Here is a 21,883-nt window from a genome sequence, read left to right as displayed (position 1 = left end):
AGCTCACATCTCTCACAGGGTGGCCAGAGTCCAGCACCTCCTTCCTGCCTTCCAGCTGCAAGTGCCTAGTGTTTCCAACACCTTTTCAACCACAGACATCAAGACATGAAGGAGACATGAAGTTGCCCCCTCTGAGGCCAACTCTCCAGCTAGAAAAAAAATAGGAGGGGACACAGCCAGGACAGCTGAGCCCAGCTGACCCAAGTGATATTGCAGACCATATGACATCATGCTCAGCAATTAAACTGGGGGAAGAAGGAGAAAGGGGGATTGTTTGGAGTGGTGGCATTTGTCTTTCTCAGCCACCACATAAGGGAGCCTGGCTGTCCTGGGGATGGCTCAACATCTGCCCTGGGGAAGTGGTGAACTAATTCCCTGGTCTGCCTTGTTTCTGTGTACAGCCCTTGCTTCTCTTATTGTCTTTATTGCCACCCATAAGTTTTCTCAACTTTTACTCTTCCAATTCTCTCCTCCATCCTCCAAGATGGGGTGAGCAAGCTGCAGTGTCGGGGTGAATTCCCAGATGGGATTAAACCATGGCACACAGCTATAAACTACCAGAGAGTTAATTCATGTAAGGGTAACAGGAGCCCACTCTGATACTTGCCAGCAGAGCAGGGATTAACACATTTGCAGCTTCAATGGGCTCTTCGAGAGAAAGAGCCAATCTGGGTTGTGGGCTCCCAAGGTATGACTAAAATTCAATGAATTATTAGTTTAGCCAAAGCAATAATGACTTGAGAACTACCAAGAGATGCATCTGATGGAGATCAACACTTGCAGCATCATCACTGCTCCTAACAAACACACTATGCAGAAAGAGATATTTTTTTAAGCTGTTCAGAGGAGCAAAAAGGCAGCAATTGGCTGGAAACACCTTCCACAATGAGGAGCAGTTGGCCCAGCAACGCTGAAATGCTTTTGTATGTATTCACTTATAAGGATAAGATACTTCATCTCTGTAGCTGCTTGGCTCATCCCAGCAATAACTCACTTTCTGTGTGGTTCACAGCTCCAAGTACTTAAGTGTGTCAGTATTTCCATCAGCTGTCTGTTCCTCTCAGACATCAATACTTGTTCCTGGCTGAGCCTGGAAATGTTTTATTTTGGTTTTAATGCATGCAGCTTTCAAGTCATTTATTATTCAGCCACGAAAGGACTAGGAAAAGGTGGAGGGTGATATGTTATCCCTGGGCTGCTAGGGGCATGGAGGGTGGTGGGCTATTCCCAGGCTGCTTATGGCCCCCAAAAAATCCAAGCCAACTTAGAGCCTGCCTGATTCCCTCCTGGGTGTCAGGGACTATTTCCAGATGCTGCTGGGGACTGCTCCTGGGCAGCAAAGGGTCACAGTGAGAGGTGAGGGAGCCCCAGGGTCCCACCTCACCCAGGGTGCTGGATTCTGGCTCTAGAAAACTTCTTTCTCTTCACCTTTGATTTTTCCCCTAGAATAACTTCCTACAACCCCACATTTTCAAATACCAAAGTGTTCAGGAATCTCCTGAGGAACTGCTCTGGTGGGGTACATCCATCACCCACCATCATCATCATCCTTTTCTTTCAGTAGCCATCCTGCACCAGGAGAACATCCACCACACAACTCAAACTACACTGGGACTCCCCCCACAGAGCACTTGAGGCACACAACTTTCAATACCACCAGCCAGAGATTCCTCACCCCACCCTGAACCCTGTCAATCCCCGAGAGCCTTTCCAGGATTGCTTCACAGCCCAGGGCTGGAATGGACTAAGGCTCAGTTCTAAGAGGATCATATTTTTTCCCTTTTCAAGCTGGACAAGCTGTATTTGGCATGTTAACAAGCACAGGGACAGCAGTGCTCCACGTATTTCTCTCTTCAGGTTAATCTGAAATAGTTTCTTGTTCTATGTATTTTATTGCACCAAATCCACCGTGACAGGATACATTATAGGATCACAGAGCAACAGCCACGCCAGAGCTTTCTCCTGTTAAGTTTGTTATCCCATTCCCAGGGAGATCAGAGTCCCAGCCAGCAAACTGGTGCATAATTGCTGGAGGTGTATGAAAACCACTAGCAAACCTCCATGTGTACATCCAGGGGGATGGACACAGCCATGTACACTATCTCCAGACTCAGACCAGCACTGTGTCCTGTATATTTAGTACTAGTTTATTCTAAATAAGTGTCCTACCTGTGTTAACAGAGTGGATAGTGGGTTATCCACCCAGAGAATAATATTTAGGTGTTCTTCACAATACCTGTGTGGCTGTTCTTGGGATGGAGTCACTTCCTCACCTCACCCTGGGAGTTCTGCACTGGGAAGAGCAAACTTCCCAGAAGGGAAATAAAACTCTTTTCTTGCCAAATATTGTTCATTTAAGACCTGTCTAAATCTAAAAAGTATCCAGGGAAAGTGGCCTCAGAGTCACCTCTCCAGAGGAACCATGCCATGCACAGAACCCACATTCCCATTCCCTCTGTCTCCTACCAGAGAGGCAGACAGGCCCTGGGGGAATATTGAAAACCTCCAAACCAGCCCTGGGCCCTGCAGCACTGCAAGCCCCTGTGAGAGGTGGGCATGATAAGATCCTGGGATAACCTGTTTCCCCAGGAACCTGCCTTCTCAGGGCAGATAAGATCGAGGGAGCGGTGCAGTCCCCACGTACCCTCACCGCTCTGCAGGGAGCTGATGGGGTATTTTTTTTTAAATATATATATTTGGCAGTGCTTTATGCAGGGCACAGCTTCCCCTCCTCTCTGCACAGTTGTGATGGTGCCAGAGGTGGAACATTCTCTTTAGGTATATATTTTCTATTATAATTTATTTATAAAATAGAAAGGATTATATAAAACATTCTGTTTTCTCTCTTCCCTACCTCCTCTCCCCTTCTGAGGTCAAGACCTCTCTTGCACCACACTTCCCAGTGCCAGGCTGCAGCCATCCTGGGAAGAAGGGGCTTACTCTGGCAATCACAGCAGCACAGGATGCTTTGCTGAAGCAGTATCACCTCCCAAAGTGGTGTTTTGCTGGGTTATCTCCCCTGCTCAGCGGGGCTCACACCCAGAAATAAAATACTGCAAAAATAAAGTATCTGTATCTATGAAAGTCTAAACTATGATATAAAAATGTCTTTAGATAATCATATCTGAAAAGGGTTTGCCTCACAGAATCATTATTTCACAGAATTATATAGCCACAGAATGGTTTGCATTGGAAGGGATCTTAAACATTATCTCATTCCAACACCCTTGCCATGGGCAGGGACATCTTCCCCTAGACGAGATCACTCAAAGGTACTACTTTATTTTTCCTATATTGCAAGTGTTTGCTTGGAAGGAGGCAGTTCTCCTAGAAAAGCTTAAAACAATTTTAATAATACTAATGCTACTACTACTAATAATAATGCAAAGTAGACTGTTTATACTGTATTTGCACTGCAGTGGCCTATGCAATTGTTAGCAGATATTTCTTTCAAAGACATTAACAAGTAACTGCACTGTGTTACCACTCCATGGGGATTTTTCTTAGATCTGTTTTGGGAGAAAAGCAAACCTTTTTTCCTAGATAATTAGCAGAACAATAACCAGGTTTAGTTCTGTCATATGCAGCTTTCTTTATAAACAATAGATTATGGAAAGGAATAAAAAACCCTCTACTGTTTAGCTTGGCTATCCCCGACTTTGGAAGAGCTTCCAAAATGGAAAAAGCAGATGTTGCAAATCTGCCTTATCTACTGAGCAACTGTTGACTCTGTTGTGCAAATCCTAATTTACATCTGCATGAAAGGTTTCAGAGATTAAATGGCATTCAAGGAGGAATATTAGCTTTTCTCCCTCCCTCCAGCTCTCCTTTGAATGGATTTACTACTGGCAATTAGCTTTCTGTTCCATCGGCCAAGTAGAAAACAGGATTCATCAGGACTCTACGGTATCCTCCTTTTAATGGACTGTTTTCCTAGATGACCCAATTCAGGCACAGAGAGTTTAAAGAAATAAATTGTCACAAAGCTAAAACAGTTACTAAAACACTTTGGCAATAAGGATTTTCCTCTGACACTTGGAAGTCCTGAAGGGGACAAAAAACCCCACCAGAGAACAAATCAAAGGGGTCTCCTGCGTACACCTAAAAAAGATGGGAATGTAAACCCCCCCAAGGGGCACAAAGCTTTGGTTGCTGCTGAGAGCCCAGAACTGGTCCCAAGGAGCCTTCAGCTGGGGATTGCTGCCTTAAGGAACAAGCAGTGATAGGGAGTTTTCCTTACAATCTGGCCAGATTGTACAGTCAAACACTTGGTTCCCCACTCAAAGCAGGGAAACAAACACCACTCACACGTATCTAGTTAGCTCAGAGTTCTGCATTGAACTTTTTTTACAGAAATAAAAGAAGTGGTATGAAATGTCTCCACTTCCCCAATGGTCCCCAAAGACAGGGAGCAGTGGATGGGGGGCAGCATGGGCACGCTGAGGCCCGAGGCTATGAGAGCTCCTCCTCAAGGCTGGCCATGCAGATATGGCTCCTACTCTCCCAGGCACCAAAGTCTGTGCTGCCCCCAAGGAGGGCAGCAATGAGCTGCATCAGTTCTCAGCAGCCCATGCTCAAGGCAGGGGTGACATCAGTCCCAGCCTGGCATGATGAGCACACCTGGGAGCTGCTGGCCCACAGGTCACACTGGCCACCTCACCCGACTGCGGTGGCCAAAGGTGGCCAACCCACACCGCTCCCTGCTCAGGGCAGAGTGAGGGGACACTCACTGATGGGATGATCCTTGGGGGAGCACAAGAGACTCTGCTGCCATCCTTTTGGTGTCTGCCTCCTGCTGCCTCTGAAGAGCAGCAGCCAACTTGGCCTCAGCTTTTGCTCAGCACAGCAGGAGCATCCCGGCTTGATGTTGACAGACAGATCCCACCACAAAGCGGCTGATGTTTTACATTTCTGCTCTACATGCCTGAGGAAGTCCAAAAAACCCTCACTATTGCAACAAGCAAGCAACTACCCCAAACCCTTTCAAGCCAGCAGCAGCAGCTATGTAAACTGAGGCACAGAATGAGGCTCTCCAGCATCCCAACAGATTGGGCAAGGCTTGCCCCAGACTCCATCGGAGCAGCTCAACTGTGGAGGCCCTGAGCAAACCTGCGCTCTTCAGCATCAGTGCACCACAGCATCCCTCCGACTTCGCTGGGCAAGTTACCTGGAGGAGTTTTGTAGGTGACACACCCCAAGCAATTGGAAGAGTTTGCTACAAGAACACAGCTTACACAAATGACTGCTCCACAAAGCTTAGAGGAAAGGAGAGCAGCTGTATCTGGAAACATTTTTAAACTTTGTTACAATGTTGCTGAATGATTCTTCTGGTTATTTTTTTTTTCCTGGACTCTTTCTCTATACCTTCATTTCCTTTCTAAAAATCCTTCAGAAATTCATTTCTGCTGGAGTTTTGACCTCCAGGGTGGGTTTTCAGCTACTTGGTCTGTTCTACCAAAATTTCACCACCTCTCAGGCGGCTCTTGCAGATGAATTTTTAAGAAATACGTGAGTTGTCCAGGCTCAAAAGTTTGGGTTTACCTCAGAGGAACTTTTAAAGGGATGCAAATGCTCCTGTTCCCTTTCCAATTCCCAAGCCAGTTTTGCCCTGGAAGCTACTTATGACGCTTTCTGAAGTGGGCTTTAAGATCACATGGCATCAGAAAAAATTTGCCATAAAGCCCCAACCTTTCCCCTTCGGTTCACAGCTATGCAGCTCCAAAATCCCAGGTCCTCTGCATTTCCCTTGCACTTTTAATGTGCACTCCTCTAATCTTCATTTAATGCAGGCAGCTGGCTGCAAATACCCCCAAACAATGACTTTAATCCTAAGTATCCTGAAACCCCCCTTTCCTTCCCGCACCAAAACTGAAGGAAAAAAAAAAAAAAAAAAAAAAAAGAACAGCCTCAAGACAGCAAGATGGAGAAATCCAAACTATCCACTGGGCCAAAGGATCAGAAAGACACAATGAGCTAAATTTTGCCGGGTTTGCTAATTAAAAACGGAAGCTACCCCACTTCGAAGCCAAGGCAGGGAGGTGGGGCGAGTTCTCATGCTATTCAAAAAATCGGCTTCCAACTGGGACCATATTCATTCCACATTAATTGTCATTCCAACTACGAGTGTCCTAGTTTTCAAAATGAAAACTACTCTCCGGTGTAGCTAGTGAAAACTAACACCAGTTTTGAGGCATTAAACAAAATTTATTGATTGCATTTTCCCACCCACTAAAACTTTATTAAGCATTAAACCTGAAACTCCTGGCCCCGTTTCCTCCCTCTACCCTCTCTCTCCATAAAAAGGGTCAGGCTCCTCTATATGGAGATTAGGACTTAATGTTTGGTATTTGTTTATGAGCCTATCAATTGCCTTTATTTTCGGGGGGAGAAAAGCACATCTTAAAAAAAAAACACCCCTCCTGTACAGGGATTAAGAGAGGGCAAAGGTTTAGGGTAGTTTGGGTGGGTTTTTTTCCAACTGATTGTGGGTTTTAGATATATGAAGGATCATGTTCACCTGAATGAAAATAAGAAAATATTCCCCTTTTTGTAAGTTTCCCTTGAGTAACATAAAATGCTATTTTTCAAAGATCCCTATTTCTCAGTAATAAGATGCAGAACTTCAAGTCTTCTCTGCTGGCTGTTTTCAGCTGTGTAAAAGGGAAAAAATAATAATAATTTGGGGGCCGTTCTGTCTGCATACTTAGTAAAGAAAACAAAGGTCAAACATTTGAAATGCAAAGGTCGGTGATTAAGCCCAGAAATCCATATCGATGCATCAAAACGAATAGCCAGATTTTGAGAGTGCTTAAGCGATTTAAATGCAGAGCTGACCTGGCTCAGCATCTTTCAAAACCAAGCTTGTTATTTCAGAGTCTCAAGCGAGATTTAGGTGCCAGGTACCCCAGTTGGAGAAATTTAACAGTAATCGCCTTTCAGGAAGTCTGATCCACTTTAATGTCGTGAAAGACAAATGGAGATTTTGTTATTTAGGAAACACCTCTAACTAAAGCTGCAACAGTTTGTCCTTGTGCTAAACTGAAGACTTATCCTTCAGCATTATTAGAAAGAGTTGTGAGAAATGGCAAAGAAAAGTAATGTCAAAAATTCTTTTATTTCTCCTCTTTAAAGAAGGCTGCTAAAGGGATTAGACAGCTTTGAGTTCACTGCTCTGTTAAATCAACCTTACAATATTTTTTCAGCTTGTTTGACTTGCTGTTTCTGTATACATTTGTGTTTTCACCTTTCTGCATTCAAATCCCACGCTTAGCATTTGTTCTGCGCTTCTCACAGGAAACTTAGTCAGTTCTTTATTTGTATTAAGTCTACAGGGTTATAGAAAACAGACTTGGAAAACAACCCCTAAATTAGCAGGGCTTACCGGCTTCCGCGCATACACGCAGGACATCGCACACCATCCAACCTGAATGCAGGGCTTTATCATTCCCAGCAGCAGCACCAGGGCATCAGGTTCACCAGGAGAGACCTTTTAATGGTCTCCTGTAAGCGTATCTATTACAGTGGGGTTTGGACTCCACTTGACAAATTAAGAGAGAGTTCAAGGAAGTCATGCGTGTCTCGGTTCCCACTGCCTTCAACCAGTTTTAGTGCTCCCAAATAATCACCTACAACCTGCACTACGTTAGGTTCCAGAAATTCCAGAAGCAGAGTAGATAACTCTATGCAAAGATATTTCAGCACTGCTGTAAGGAAATGCAGACCCTCTGCAGAGAGCTATTTCCACCTTCCTACAAGAGGATGTGGCTGGTCCTACCTGCATGAACCAGGGACCTTCCACAGGCCCTTTGGGATATATTCCCCATCCTTCTGACTCAGATTTTCCCTTTCCTTCCCTCACCAGAAACATAAATTCTTCTCTGTGCAAATGATCCTCTAAGAATTAGATGGCTGCTGTTGTGATACCAAAGATGATCAGTGAGCAGGCAAGCCAAGGAAGAAAGAAAACAGCCAGGTGGAAGATATAGATGATATCTATATCTAAAACTGAGCCCAGCAGCCACCAAAGGCTGGATTTGTCTGGCACCAAAGCTAAGCTCCTGCCATGATCCCTTGGGTGGGATGAATCACCACTTTGCACTACTCATGAAGACAAGAAATTGGACAACCCTCCTTGATGAATAACCCATAAATGGAGCAAGAGTTGCACACAGCGTTCTGCCCCCTCCACTCTCTTTCCAGGGGTGGGTGGTTAATCCAGGGTCATCTTTTCTTCCTGCCTGCCTGGAGACATCCTATGTCACCCCTGCAACTGCTCCTTCTCATGTCCAAAACAGCTGGGCTCAAGCACTGGGTTAAGTTATTCCTGCAAAGACTGCACCTCTTGTCTGCACTTCATTTGCTATGCACTGGGAGGAGGGGACAGGGAGGGAGAAAACCTCTACTTCAAACATTAACACGTATTTTGAAAGCACCTGAGGAGGTTTCAGGGCTCTCTTTGCCAGAACTAACACATTCCACCCACAAGACTATCTTGTTCAGAGCAGGGAGATGATGACTTCTTACAGGAAGGATTTGCATCGTGTGGGGTCACCAGACCCAGGATCAGGCAGTGACCCACCACCAAGACCAAGGCAGTGGGTACAAACCTGGCCCTTTCTGTCACTGCATTAAGGGGGACAGGGCAAAGGAGAACCCCTGCGGTCCCCTCTGCCACCTCTGTGCTTCTCTCCCCTTAATGAAGACTTTAACGATGCAGAAGCCCATTGCCTTCCTCAAATTCAAGATGCCAGCATGCCTGCACTTAAAAATGAGGCAGAAATCTCATTCCTTCACTAAATAATTCAAAGGGTGGAGCCCCAGCACAACTCTTAACACTTTCCAGGAGTTGTTTTTTTTTTTTCGACTGCAGATCACAAAGCATTTCTGTAGTATGAGGCTTTGGGTTTCCTTTGCCTCCTAGTTCAAATAATGGCAATACTAACTGAACCACTGGGCAAAAGAAAATTGAGTGTGACCCTTTTGTCAAAACTCTGGGGGCTCTCATTTGCTCCTCCAGCTCTCTGCCCTAACTGGAACAAGGGCAAGAGAAGGTGCTGCTGTCAAGACGCCCCTCTCTGAAATACTTTTTTCCAGCCTGTGGTATCTGTAACACAGTACTCTGTATTTAAATTCCATGGCATTTACTGTATTTATACTATATCCTAGGACGGCAGCTGGAGTGTAGGAGAGTGGTTTTACCCAGTATCTTCAAGGCTAATGCTGATATCCCCCATTAGCCACTTACACCCTTCTTCCCAAGCTGAGTGAACCAGGAGTCTGAAAAGCTTGAAACGTATTTTTTATGCTTGATTACAGATTTCAAGTGCCTGACACCAGGCCCCCACTCATTATATTTTGACACTGATGACTTTGGGCTGAGCTGGAACAAACACTTTGCACTCACTCATCTCTCACTACATGCACCAGGGTTTAACTCGAAAGAAGGTGGGTGATGGATTTGTAGCAACTTTGGGCAGGGATGCAGAGAGGACACCATCTGCTGTTTCTTACTTTCCCCCTCACTCCCCATCCCACCCCTTCCTTTCTGTAATTAATCAATTCACAAATCAGGAGGCAAAGTTTTCTTGCAGCCTCCTCTTGCAATCATTCCTGCTCAGCAAAGGCTGAGGACACGGCAGGGCAGCTGCAAGGTCCAAATGCTGCCTGTGGAGCTTGGAGCAGTATTCGGGCCACTCAGTGGGAGCACTGCCTTCCCAGACCTCAGCTCGTCCAACCCAGGGGCCTCCCAGGGCCCAGCCCACCACATGCTGAAAGAAAGAGGCTTTCGGAATTTTCATTGGAAAAAAAATTATGCTTTCACAGAAAGCTGTGAATTCATGCATAACACACTGACTGTAAAAATGAAAAGCACTTTTAATTTTTCTCCCCCAACTGCACTCAAATCTTTTCTTACACGGTGAATACTGGAGGTTGGAACAGGGTGATATTTAAGGTCCCATCCAACCCAAACCATTCCATGATTCTATGGTTCTAAATACCAGCCAATTTATGTACCTCCATTAACCAGATCCCCTCACTTCTGCATGAATCCCCAGCCTATTACCATAACTATTTAAACTGGACATGTTTTCTTAAACATTCTTCTTTCATAAACTGCCAAGTGACAGTTGTTTACTGTCAACAAGCCCGGGTACTCCAAGACAGGGAGAAATATGCCCTTGCAAAAGGCAGACATACTGGCTACCAAAGGAAGATTAAAATCTGGTGTTTTTCTCCCTCCTCAGAAATGCTTTATTCGTACAGATACTCATGATACTGATCAGGAGAGATGGTACTATGCCTAATTCCAATCATTCTTTTAATTAAAGACAGGCTCATTGAGGAGTTATCTTCTCTTGAACATGCTAATTGTCAGGGCACACTCAGGACTCCTTAACCTTCTCCCTGCACTTGGTTTCTCCTCTTCACTTTTAGCAGCCGTACTCCCATCTCCCAAGGCACACCTTGGCTCCTCTTACACAGATCCTGCTACTGGCTAGAAACAAAATGCTTTCCTGGGGGAATCTATAGAGAGAAGTTAAAAAAAACTTTAAACAGAAATTAAATCACCAGTTCGTTCAGGCCCTACAGTCTCCACACAAAGCTGCTGAAGTATTTTGCTGGGAGGGAATTGCTTGTACCTGAGTCTCGCCCATGAAAGCGGGGTTATTAAAAAAAAAAAAAAAAAAGGAAAAAGAATGCTATAGGAAAACCTTTTCTTGTGCTGTCTGCCCAGGAAGTGCCAGGAAAGCTCCTGCATGGGCTCCTGTGTGGTGCAGGGTCCCAGGTCTCAGGCTCACTTGCACAGGATTATTAACACGACGCATTGATCTGCTTGCAGCTCACAGCGCTGGGGCTGATGCCGGTGACACTGGTGAATTGGCAGTGAGGATGGGGCAGGAGGGGACAGTGGCCAGCACAGCAGTTCAGCTCCACAGGGGATTCACAATATGGGCACAAGGGAGCCAGGTCGTGGCTGTCACCACTGCCTCTGGTGCTTGCGTTTGGGTTGTGACACTGCCGCGGGCTCCCATCAAAGCTGGAGTTACAAAAAGCAAGACGGGAAGTGAAGGTCTGTGCTACAGCTGGTTAGAGAGGAATGGGAGGTCACTGAAAGCCAGTTCCAGGGATCTCCACCCCCAAACTGGGAGCCCTTTTACTCGCCAGAGTTTCCTCTGCTTGTTAAAATGTTTGGGTCATTAGAAAACTTCCCAAACAATCCCTGCTTATGCTAAATAGCTGCTCCCACCACGATCTGTGAAGGGCTTCAGTCTGCTCTCTTGGAAATCAATGGGGGCTTTTTGCCTAGGATTCAATAGGCACAAGATCAGGACCTCATTATTATTTTTACAGGACTACAAGAAGCAGAGAATGGCAGAACCCCTAAAGAAAGCAATGACCCTCTGAACTGGGAGCCAAATTTGCAATGAAGGATCTTTACAAGCTCTGTCAAGCATAGAAATAAAATTTAAAATCTAATTTTCGGGATCTTTTCTGTTTTCTGACAGGGAAAGCACAAGGTTGAGGAAGGCTGGTCTCATCATTTGGATGCAGAGACATCTCCTGTAGCTCCTTTTTCCTCCAAAGAAAAGCCTTCACAGACATGTATTTTACCTTCCACAGGGGGAGTGAGCAAGAGGAGATGAGTCAGTTCAGGTGATGCCAGTTACCCTGCGGTGTCCCACGGAACAGAAACACCTCCAGGGCTTCACATGACCTCCTCTGCCACACCCCACAATGATACCCCCAGTAAATCCCTTCTGCAGGGGCACCACTAGCAACAAAGGGGACCAGATGACTCCTGGGATGTGGTCCTGCTACAAGGACCATGCCTGCATCCCATTTTCACAGAGCCAGGTGCCACCTGCCTCTTGTGAGAGGAGCATCAGAGATGCTCTCATCCTCAGCACCCTGCTTGAAGCTCTCTGACAGTGAAGTCCTCACCTTCTTGCCCTTTATTTTGCATCACTCCTCCCTCTTGGCATCCATCAGTGAGAACCCACCCACGCACCACCTCACCACCACAAGGTTTGGCCCCTAAGCAATACCCAGCTGTATTGCTTTCTCCCCTACACCAAGCTTGAGCCAGGTCAACTCCAAAATGCTAAAAATCCATCACTTCTGGACATTAGTTCAATCCTTATAAGCCAGCACTGGTCTCCAGAACTTTACTGATTTAACTATATTAGCTGAAATAATTTAGTGAGATTCTTTGTGAACAGCACAAGGTAGCTCAGTGCAATCAAGGCACAACGATAAAACACTTCACTTTCCAGGGCAAAAGTTTTAAATGAAGATAAACTCACAAACACTTTCACCAGTTATGAAAAAGCAACAGTTGGGAAGCCACCTCTGGAGGGTTCAGGCATGTCATGGTGCACTGTCACTGCCTATTACTGTCTTTCCCTAAAAGCCTCATGCTCAAGGAACTTAACTGATGGCTTGGCTCCTTGGGCGAAAAGGAAAAGAGGAGAAAAAATCCAAACCAACATGCTGCCATGTGTCAGCATGACATCTGCAGGTATTCAGTAGGTCAGAGTACACCGTGGTCACAGTGGTGCAAACAGCAGTGCCGGGGTCCCGGGGCTGTGACATTCCCAGGGAAGAGCCCTCGGCACACACGGCACATGGAGCAGCGCCTGCTCCCAGAGAGCGATCCCGGGCTGCGTCCTTTCCTCACCCGAAAACTTGGAACCCTTCTCACTTGAGTTATTAATTCTTTTAACCCCTCACAACCTGCAGAAATGGCACAGCCCCAAAATCTCACAGATGCTAAACGTGTAAGCACATGGCAATTGTTTTGCATACAGTTCTGCGTGATAAAGAGATCTACTTCCAAGTTTTAATACAACCTTTTTATTTAACCAACTCGTTCTCTTGCCTTGCTCTCTGGATTTGAGGAAGCAAGGCCAGCACACCAGACCTACCTCCACCTCTGCAATAAATACCATCCCTTTAAATGAATACATGTGAAACTGAAGCAGGTACTGGAGAAATGTTTTCTTACTTGACTGTGCTGCTATTCTTCAAAAATAGCTTTGCTACATTGAGTAACCCGAGTGTCACTGCCAAAAAAAATTAAAACTGATATAACTACCTCCTGGCTAGTTCCTATTCACCTGAACGCAACAGCCCTGATAGCCTATCAGAATAATAGGGCAGATTTACATGTGATTACCTTTCACATTTTAACTACTAAGTTTACTAAAGGTTTTACTCAGCCCATATCTCACAGTTCTTGTTTGCTTTTGATACTGCAGAAACTTCCTGGTCATTCAAGCCAAGGAGCAGAGACTTTAGGGGTAAGCACACCAGGAATACAGCATTCACTGCAGGAATAAAAGCCCTTCTTCACACATACAGAGCTTTAAATCACATCTATGGCACTTGGCAACCTGAGCTCTGAGCGTATGAGAAAGGAGACACTGGGGAATCAGCTTTACTTCAGAGAAAAAGTGATTTTTTTAACAAGATCACCAGATAAACAGCCAGAAGAGGGGAAACTGCTGAACTGATAAGCTATGTAGGAGGCCAAGAAAAAAAAAATTCAGGGTGTAACAAGGTATTTTAAGGTGCTTTTGGCTCTGTATGCATCTTCAGACATGCTTTTAGCCCAGTGTTTGCAGAGAGGTGCTTTCAGATTTACTCCTCCTACAGTCTGGGCTGCCTGCTGCCACATACCACAAGTGGCTGTGCCGAACCAGAGTCCCAGTTGCTGAAAAAAACCTTGAGTGCAAAGCAAACTTTTACTGGCCTCCATCCTCTCTGGCATACAGTCTGGTACATGTAGAATCAAGTTTATCACTAATCTCTTTTAATAGAGATGAAACGGCAAACACTGAAACAGCTACATCAAACCACTCTATTGAATGGCTTGGAGTCAGCAGGCAATTTCAAGGTTGGAGTGTTTTTTAAGGGTCAGAAAAAAAGGAAGAAACAGGTATGCGGAGTCAGACAAACTCCCAAGACACATGAAAAGTTATGAGTGTGTAGCCCATAAAGGACAAGACAGAAATCTATTCAAACAGGGAAACATAAGAAAAATAGCCAGATTCATTGTTTGTCTGTGTATCAGGTTCAGCTGAACTGGGAAAACCAGAGAGGGAATTTTGATTCTATTTTCAGTATGAACATCGGAATTTGTTATAAGCCTGATGGGTCTACCTTATATACAGTAAAAATTGCCAAAAACTAAACCATGATGACAACACAGCCACTTCCCCATGAAACTTAATGGTTCATGCTCAAGCTCCTGCACTGAATCCTACACACTTCAATGACCAGCCAGAAAAAGCCACCAGCAGGCCATACCCTAACCTTAGCTAAAATTAAGGTGCAGCAAATGCTTTCAGTCATAGCTCTGCATGCCAACGAGAGAACACTTTCAGAACCACCTTGATCAAATATTTTTATAAACTGAAAATTTTATTAATTGCTGAGAAACCAGGCTGATTCACTATCCTTTAGGATCCCCAAATGAATCGCAGATGTACACAGTAAGTATTCAGAAAGGACAGCTTTCTAAGTATTTAGGTGCATATCAAAGCTCACTGTTATTGATCATATTTTAAAAGGAAAAAAAAATGTTTCTCAGCCTTATAGAAGGGAGGGAACCCTCCTCCAGCTTTATGAAAAATTTCAGCTTTGTGCAGCCAGCAGACTGAGTCCACTGTATGGAAATGGTCTGAATATAGAGGGAATGCTGTAATCAAGAGTTCTTTGGCATCTACATTCAGTCAGGCTTCAGGACAGGTTCACCTTCCCAAACAGCACTGAGGATTTTTCTGGAGGGAGTTGTAAAAGTTAACACGCCAGTCTGAGTGGCTTACTTTAATTACAAGATTTAATTAGCAGATCAACACTTTGCTACACAATTTTCAGATCTACTTTCATCACGTTTCCTACTCAGTGGTTGCTAATAAAGTCTTAATTAAAAGAAAAAATCCTCAGATTTAATTGGAGTGACCCTTGTCAGTATGTGTAGAAGACATCACGTTATACAGCTACTACTGAATACATTGAGCCCATCTCTGCACTGAAACAGAATTTCCAGTTTACTGTTTGCCAGGTAAGAAATAGATTAAAAAAAAAAAAAAAAGTGATGTTTCATCATAATTTACTTGTGTCCTCTTATTTTATTGAGTATAGTAAAATATGCTAGTCTCAATATTAAAGACTTAATTAGCTCTTTACTGGCTGCTGCTCATGAGAACAAATGGATCAACTTTTAATCTCAAAACTATCACTCACAGCTGCCCATTGACTCTAAAACATTTCTGGTGTAGGGCACAAAGTAAGCAGCACCATCAATAAATATATGAGAGGCTCTCTGCAGAGGGTTTGAACGCATAAGCCCCAAGGCGAGCTCCAGGAACAGCCAGTGCCATTTGGCACTCGCTTCAATATCCCTATAATTTCAGGATGAACTTTGAAACGCTCAGGTACACAAAGCAAAGTGACACAGATCGCTGTACCCTACACCTTGGACCCCTTGCTGAGCTCATGCTGGAAGGCTGCAGTTGCCATCAGCTGCATGAAAAACACTGCAGCCAGCACATCACCACTTCCCTCCACACAAAAAAGTCACAGGAATTGGTACACATGCCCTCCCATTAAACTTAAGCAAAATCTCAAAATGGCTCTTTGTTATGTTCTGCTGGCAAAAGAAACTGCCTGTGCAGTATTAACTCTGGGTGACAATTCCACTCCTTGCACAAGGAAACCTCGGTTCTTGCTCCTGACAGATTGGGAGAGCTCTCCCCTCCCCTTCCCTGACAAACCTGATCAAACATTAGCAGCTCTCTATACAACTCTTTCAATGCACTCAGACAGCCTCAGCAGCTAACTAGTACAACACAAATCCTAAAGAACCCAGAAATTGCCTTTTTCACATATACCATGTGCAGACACACACAAGCCAGCTACAGAAGACAGGATGGTTATCAGAATTTCTTAAAAGTTAAATGCTGTTGTTTCAGTTGGGCTGCTCTCTAAGAAAACAGCCAGCATTACTTGACATTCACAAATCGTACGAAGTAATATCTTTATCTGAATACTAATGCAAATTGGACGGGCTTTTTTATATTGATGTCTATTCTGTGGCTGCTGAATAGAGTGACCGCATGCTCAAGACTGCAAAGGAGTTCACTGACCTCCCTAATCATCTCTGTCATAGCCCCTGAATGACATACACATTCAATCCTGCCTTGCCTCTCTTACTTTCATTCATAAAAAAAAAAAAAAAAAAAGAGAGAAGGAGGGGGGAAATTTGACATTGTTCTTCCTGCAGAAGCCCGGAGAACGGAGAGAAGAGAAACTCAGCCCAGATGAGGCCCCTGGTGTTTTTAGTTTAGCTTCTATTCAGCAACAGCCCCGCCATCTGCCTCCTTCCTGCCAACAGCCGAACACCTCCCTGCGGAGATGTTAAAACCTGCACCCCCTCCACCTCCGCTAATAGCCAGTATTCATATTAGCAAACATACACATACCTCGAGAATGCCTCCCTTCAATGTGTGTTTTATGTAGCTGAGTATAGGCACAAAGCAGTAGCTGTTATAGCCTTCACAGCCCCGTGTGGAGAATTAGATCACTGGGGAAAAATCCTTCCAAGCCCCTTTATGGAAAATAAGGCCTTAGACTGTAAATGCAAAGCCCAGCGAACAACAACCCTCAGTAATGAGCCAATACCCCATGGCCCATTTGACTAGGAGAAAGAATTTGCTTTTTACCATTCAATTCAAAAAGACTGAAAAAGTAAAATGTGTTTTTACTTGGCTCTGAAGGTTTATATTCTTTACAGTTTCTTTTGCACAACCTTTTCCCCCCCAGGTCGGACAGGCAGAGCCGCTGGCTTTGCCACAGAGCTGGGGAAGCAGCACTGGCTTCAGCTTCCCCACGCACGTGGAAGATGGTGGGACAGCCACTGGCACTGAAAAGCTCTCTCCTCCCTCACATCCCTCATAGTCCCTGTCCACAGGAGCTTTTAACAGCTCACAGTGGTGGGGCAACTGTTGAAGACACTGCTGGGTGTCGGGGTTGACGGGAACCCTCCTGGTTCAGGGAGGAATCCCGGTTCAGGGAGGAATCCCACTTCCAGGGAGCAGAGCGGGAGCTGACAGTGCCACCTTTGCCTTGGAGAAAGCTGACCGAGAGGTAAGAGAGCCTGTCCCGAGGAGTTCCAGGGAGCCCCTGGAAATCCCAACCCATCACCCACTCCACAGGCATCACCGGAGAGATGTTTCCCTCCGTGTGACCTCCAGTGTGCCACTTGCTACGATTCCAGCAGCGTCCCAAAGCTTTAACTTGCAAAAGTGTCTTAGAGCACGGGAAGGTTTTAGCACCACTTCAACACATCATCAACCGCAGCTACGGGCTGAAGGGGAGGGTGGAAGCCCAGGGACCACTGAGGCAGCCACCGAGGTTGCTCCTGACCCCCATGGGATGGACTGTCCCTGAGGTGACAGCACCAATACACACTCCAGGCTGCGCCAGCGAGAACCGGGGACATTTCGCTTGTGTCACTCCCAGCCCTGTGGGCAGCACAGGCTGCCCGCTGCCTTCCGCACACCCGCCTCATCTGCTCCGACCGAGTCCCCGCGATGCTGCCCCATAAATCAATTCTTTTGGCTGTGAAAAATGAGCCAAACGATTTACACTAAGAATCTGGTGTTTTATTAGGACTTTCTTAAAAACAAACCCAACCCCCGGTGTGATTTATAACCTTAACCAAAAGGGGTATGAAAGTAATGCCCCCCACCCCCCAGCCTCCACCAAGTCCATTTATTCCCCTGTCACTTTTTTGGCAAACAGGCTTCAAACCCTTTCCTGAACAATGGAAACTTTCTGCCGGGTACATGCAAACCGGAGGACGGGGGGCTGCGAAGGGGCTCCCTTCCATTAAAGAGCTTTGAAAAATAAACAGGGACTCAGGTAGCAGCTGAGGCGGATCAGAGAGACACGATGTTTCAAACCCGCCGTATATTACTTGGAAAGAAGAAGGAAAAAAGCAAAACCCAGCTTTTGTCCGACGTGTTAACTTTTTTTCACTTGTAACTGCAGCGCTGCCACTCCCGGGGAGAGAGCCCGTCACCGGCCCCGCGGAACGCAGCTCCCGTCCCAGCACAGCCCTGCTTCATCTACAGCTCAGCCTGTGCCTACCCGGAGCCGTGCTAACTCCACTTTTGCTCCCAAGAGGCGGATATAAATGATCTCTCCTTACTTTTCCCACCCGAACACAGGCAGTCAGAGCATTTCCGATGTGTGCCGAAGATGCGCCGCTACACACGCACTCGAGCATCTTCCCAGCTATCACCCGCGGGGGTGCCCCAGGCACTGCCTCGCTGGGGAAGAGGGCTCCCGGCAGACAAGGATCCTCTCAAAAGCACTTCGTCCCTCCTGGGCGCCTCTGAGACTACCCCGAGCCACGGCGAGCTGGAACCGCCCCGGCCCCGCGTTCGTAACTCCCGCTCCACAGCCGCCTCCATCCCTCCGCCCCGCTCCGCTCGCTCCGGGCCGGGGACTGGCAGCGCCCGTAGAGCCCGGCGGAGCACGTGTGTGCGCGGCCGCGCAGCGCTTACCTGCCGCCTGCCCGCCGCTCCTCGCCGCCGATGCCGCCGCTTTGCCGCCGCCCCGCCTTGCCGCCGGCATCCCGCCGACGGCCGCCGCCAGGCACAGGCACCAGACGGAGCCCCAGGCCGCCCGCATGCCTCCGGAGCGGCGCCGGGGCAGCGCGGCCGCCGCCGCACCGCCCGCCTCAGACATCCCCCGGCCGCCGCATGCTGCCGCCGCTCAGCGCTCCGCTCCGCCGCCGCGCTGCCGGGAGAGGAGAGAGGCGCTCAGCGCGGGGAGGAGGACGAGAAAACCCCCCGCCCCTGGTGCCCGCAGGGAGGAGGAGCAGGAAAAAAAAATAAGAGTAAAAAGACGGAAAAAAAGTGGTGGGAGCAGGAAAAAAAAAAAATAAGTGCAGGGTGCCGCGCGAAGCCGTGCGCCGAGGCGCCTACCTGCGCAAGCCCCGCGGCCGGCCGCGCACCGCGCATCGAGCGAGCGAGGGAGGGAGGGAGCGTCCGCAGCAGCCGCCGCTGCCGCCCGCCCGCCGCCGCGGCGCTCCTGCGTCTGCTCGGCGCGCAGCGGGCGCGGAGCCGGGCGGCAGCGATGTCCCCGCCCGCCGGGCCGGACCGCCCGCCCCGCCCCGCCCCGCCCCGCCCCGCCCTGCCGCCGCCGCCGCCGCGGGGGGCCGCGCCCGCCCCGCTCCCGGCCCCGGGGCTGCGCCCGCAGAGCCCTCGGGGGGGAGCGGCGCCCGCTGCCCGCAGACGTGAGATTAAAGTTGGCGCGCTGCTCCCATGGCGGATCCCGAGCGGCGCCGTGCCGGTCACCCGCCTGTCCCCTTCTCCCGGCCCGGGAACGGCGCGTTCTCTGGAGCGGGGCGGCGGGAAGGGGACCCGTGGGTTGGGGACAGAACTTCTGTGCGTGCGGCACTTCGGCTCAGCCTCGGCCTCGAGCAGCAAATGGCCCACGCGCCCGTTCTCCCTGCGTGGCTGCCACTCTGCACCCAAAGTGAAGCCACTCGCTTCGAGCGCCCTGACTTCACCCCCCCACACCCACATTCACTGTGGTGCATTGATGGGAATAATCACAGACCCCACTCTGCGTGTTCTCGGCTGCCAACTGGACTAGCTGTTTTAATAAAATCTGACTAAATGGATCTAGTAACACTTACAGTTACTATTACAATGATCTGGTCGCTGTCACAGTTATGTTTGGGGCATTGTGGTCATCTCAGAGACCCCCGGCACGGCCGAGGTGCTGAAGTGACACGCATCAGTTACTGCTGACAGCGAGCTGAGCTGCCTCATGCAGAGAAGTCAGAGCTCTGCTTTAATCCCACTTGACACAGCAGCTCATTCGCTGAAAATAGACGCAAATATTATCAGAGCTGAAAATGCTCTGCAGAAGGGGCCCCAAAAACCCAACGTGCATAAGAGTCAAGGGGAGGGTTTTGGGTCAGAGGAAGGCCGGGCAGCGCGGGGGTTTGGCTCGCAGCGAGGGCAAACAGGGGGATCCCTCCTGGCCGCCCTGGAGGGCTCGGAGTTCGCGCTGGTGTCGCTGCAACCGGGATCTGTCTTGACACCTTTATCAGGCACAGAGGCTCTGACATCTCAATACTGGGCATTGTGTGGGGAAGCATTGAGACGGGGCCGCGGCGAGGAAATCCTACATGTCAGCGGAGACCCTCGCCAGTGACACCACCGGTTTTAAATGAAAACAATGGAGGGAAAAGCAGACATATAAATAAAATGCGCTTATTTCAACGTCACAGAGAAGGCTTGGCAGCATGTCAAGCTGCACGATATTTGCTCTCATAACTGCTGTGCTGGAGGTGCCAGAAAATCACTAAAAATTAAAACAACAACAGCAGCATAATTATAACACTGTGCAAAGAGTTGTTGGTGTCATAATTTTGAAGACAAAATTGCAAAAGCAAAGCCAAATTCTGCTCTCAAGTAAAGCCACCAAAGTAAGATTGTTGTTGTAACATTATTGCTCCTATTGCTAGTGTTAGTATTGTTACTATTATTACCCCAACTTTGTAAGAGGAGAGCAGCAAAAGAGGACCAGGAGCTTTCCTTGGTCTGCAGATAAAATCAAAACGTCCGTGAGAATTCAGTGTGGTTTTTCACACTGTGGCTGAGTTTCAAAAGTGCCACAGTGACTGTTCCTTTCTGTCAGGTGAGGGCAAACACTCCCATGCTGCTTCTGGAGTAACAGGATAGAAACGGCTGATCTGAACCTGGAGAGTTGTAAGGGAGATGTAAAGGTCTGCCCTGTGGATCAAGTTAGCTCAGCCCTTTAATGGTATTGAACTGGTTTTCATTTGGAAAAAACCCAAGAACTTATAACATTTGGAAGCCCTTTACAGCAGGAAATCAAATGGGTATTGAGATAGTCCTGTACAAAGGACTTCAAGGTTTGCAGTTTTCCCTAGAGCAGGATATTTTTAGGTTTCCCATTTATTAACCATGCAGAACACTCCTGTGGTGTTGGGGAGCACAGACCCGATTTAGTACAGATTTTTTGATGCTGCTTTGTCACTGTGGTGGCCACCGTAAGAGAGCCAGGATGTAATGCTGTGCAGCAAAAACTGCAGCTCTGGACTGTGTTTCAGCCACTTTCTAACTTAAAAAAAAAAATCCATGTACATAGGCTAGTAAAGCCTGCACAACACAGTTGCATTTAGTTCAGCACTGTTATGCCATAAGCCATATATTAGCCCCAAAGTTTTTCTTCCCCCTCAGGCTAGGAGCATGCAACCCCCCTCCATGCCAATGTTTGTTCTCCTTTTACTCTTTATAAGAATTCCCTTCTCAGAACTTTGTATTTGTTTATCCCCTTAATATCCAAAGCTGTCTGTGATGAAAATCAACCCCCTTTCAGCGACTCAGAGATGGTGAGTTGTTGCCCTTTTCTGAGTGAGTGGCTCCAAGCCTGTCACTGTCACACACCTCCATCTGCCCAGACCCCACAGGGGGCTCAGCCACTGAGACTGGCTGCCCTGGGACAGTTTTTGGGGAGCCTTTCAGGCCCTGAGGGCCCCTCCCTCCCTTCGTGCCTCTCCAAAGCCCTACCTTAGAGGGAGGTTGCTAATCTCTCTCTATGAAACTGCGACCTGTTGATAGTCTCAAATTAAGTTAAATGAAGGCTGCTGTCAAAAAAACTGGAGCAAAATTGGCTCCAGGTGTGAATGCTTTAAGCAGTCCCTTCTGCCTCTCTGTCCAGGATGGGCTGTCAGATGCTTGTCCCAAAGCCCTTGGGACTGGGTCTCTGGAGAGGCATGAAGGGAGAGGGGCTTTATTCATGCCAATGTCACCCTTGGTGACATTGCTGTCAG

At 47.5% G+C, this 21,883-nt stretch overlaps 1 protein-coding gene across 6 annotated transcripts in view; it reads right to left on the bottom strand.

The window, feature by feature from the left end:
* The window catches only part of FGFR3 (fibroblast growth factor receptor 3), a 55,538-nt gene extending 36,335 nt beyond the window's left edge, over positions 1-19,203 (bottom strand). For all 6 annotated transcript variants that reach the window (XM_083861113.1, XM_083861114.1, XM_083861116.1 and 3 more), the window contains exon 1: positions 18,576-19,203. In XM_083861113.1, coding sequence (XP_083717239.1) covers positions 18,576-18,759 — 184 coding nt within the window. In that variant the 5' untranslated portion in view covers positions 18,760-19,203. The remainder of the gene's footprint in view (positions 1-18,575) is intronic.
* Between the last annotated feature and the right edge of the window lie 2,680 nt (positions 19,204-21,883).

This window comes from Zosterops lateralis, assembly GCF_965231275.1.
Source record: "Zosterops lateralis genome assembly, chromosome: 5".
Classification (NCBI taxonomy): domain Eukaryota; kingdom Metazoa; phylum Chordata; class Aves; order Passeriformes; family Zosteropidae; genus Zosterops; species Zosterops lateralis.
This window is presented reverse-complemented; position numbering and strand designations above follow the sequence as displayed.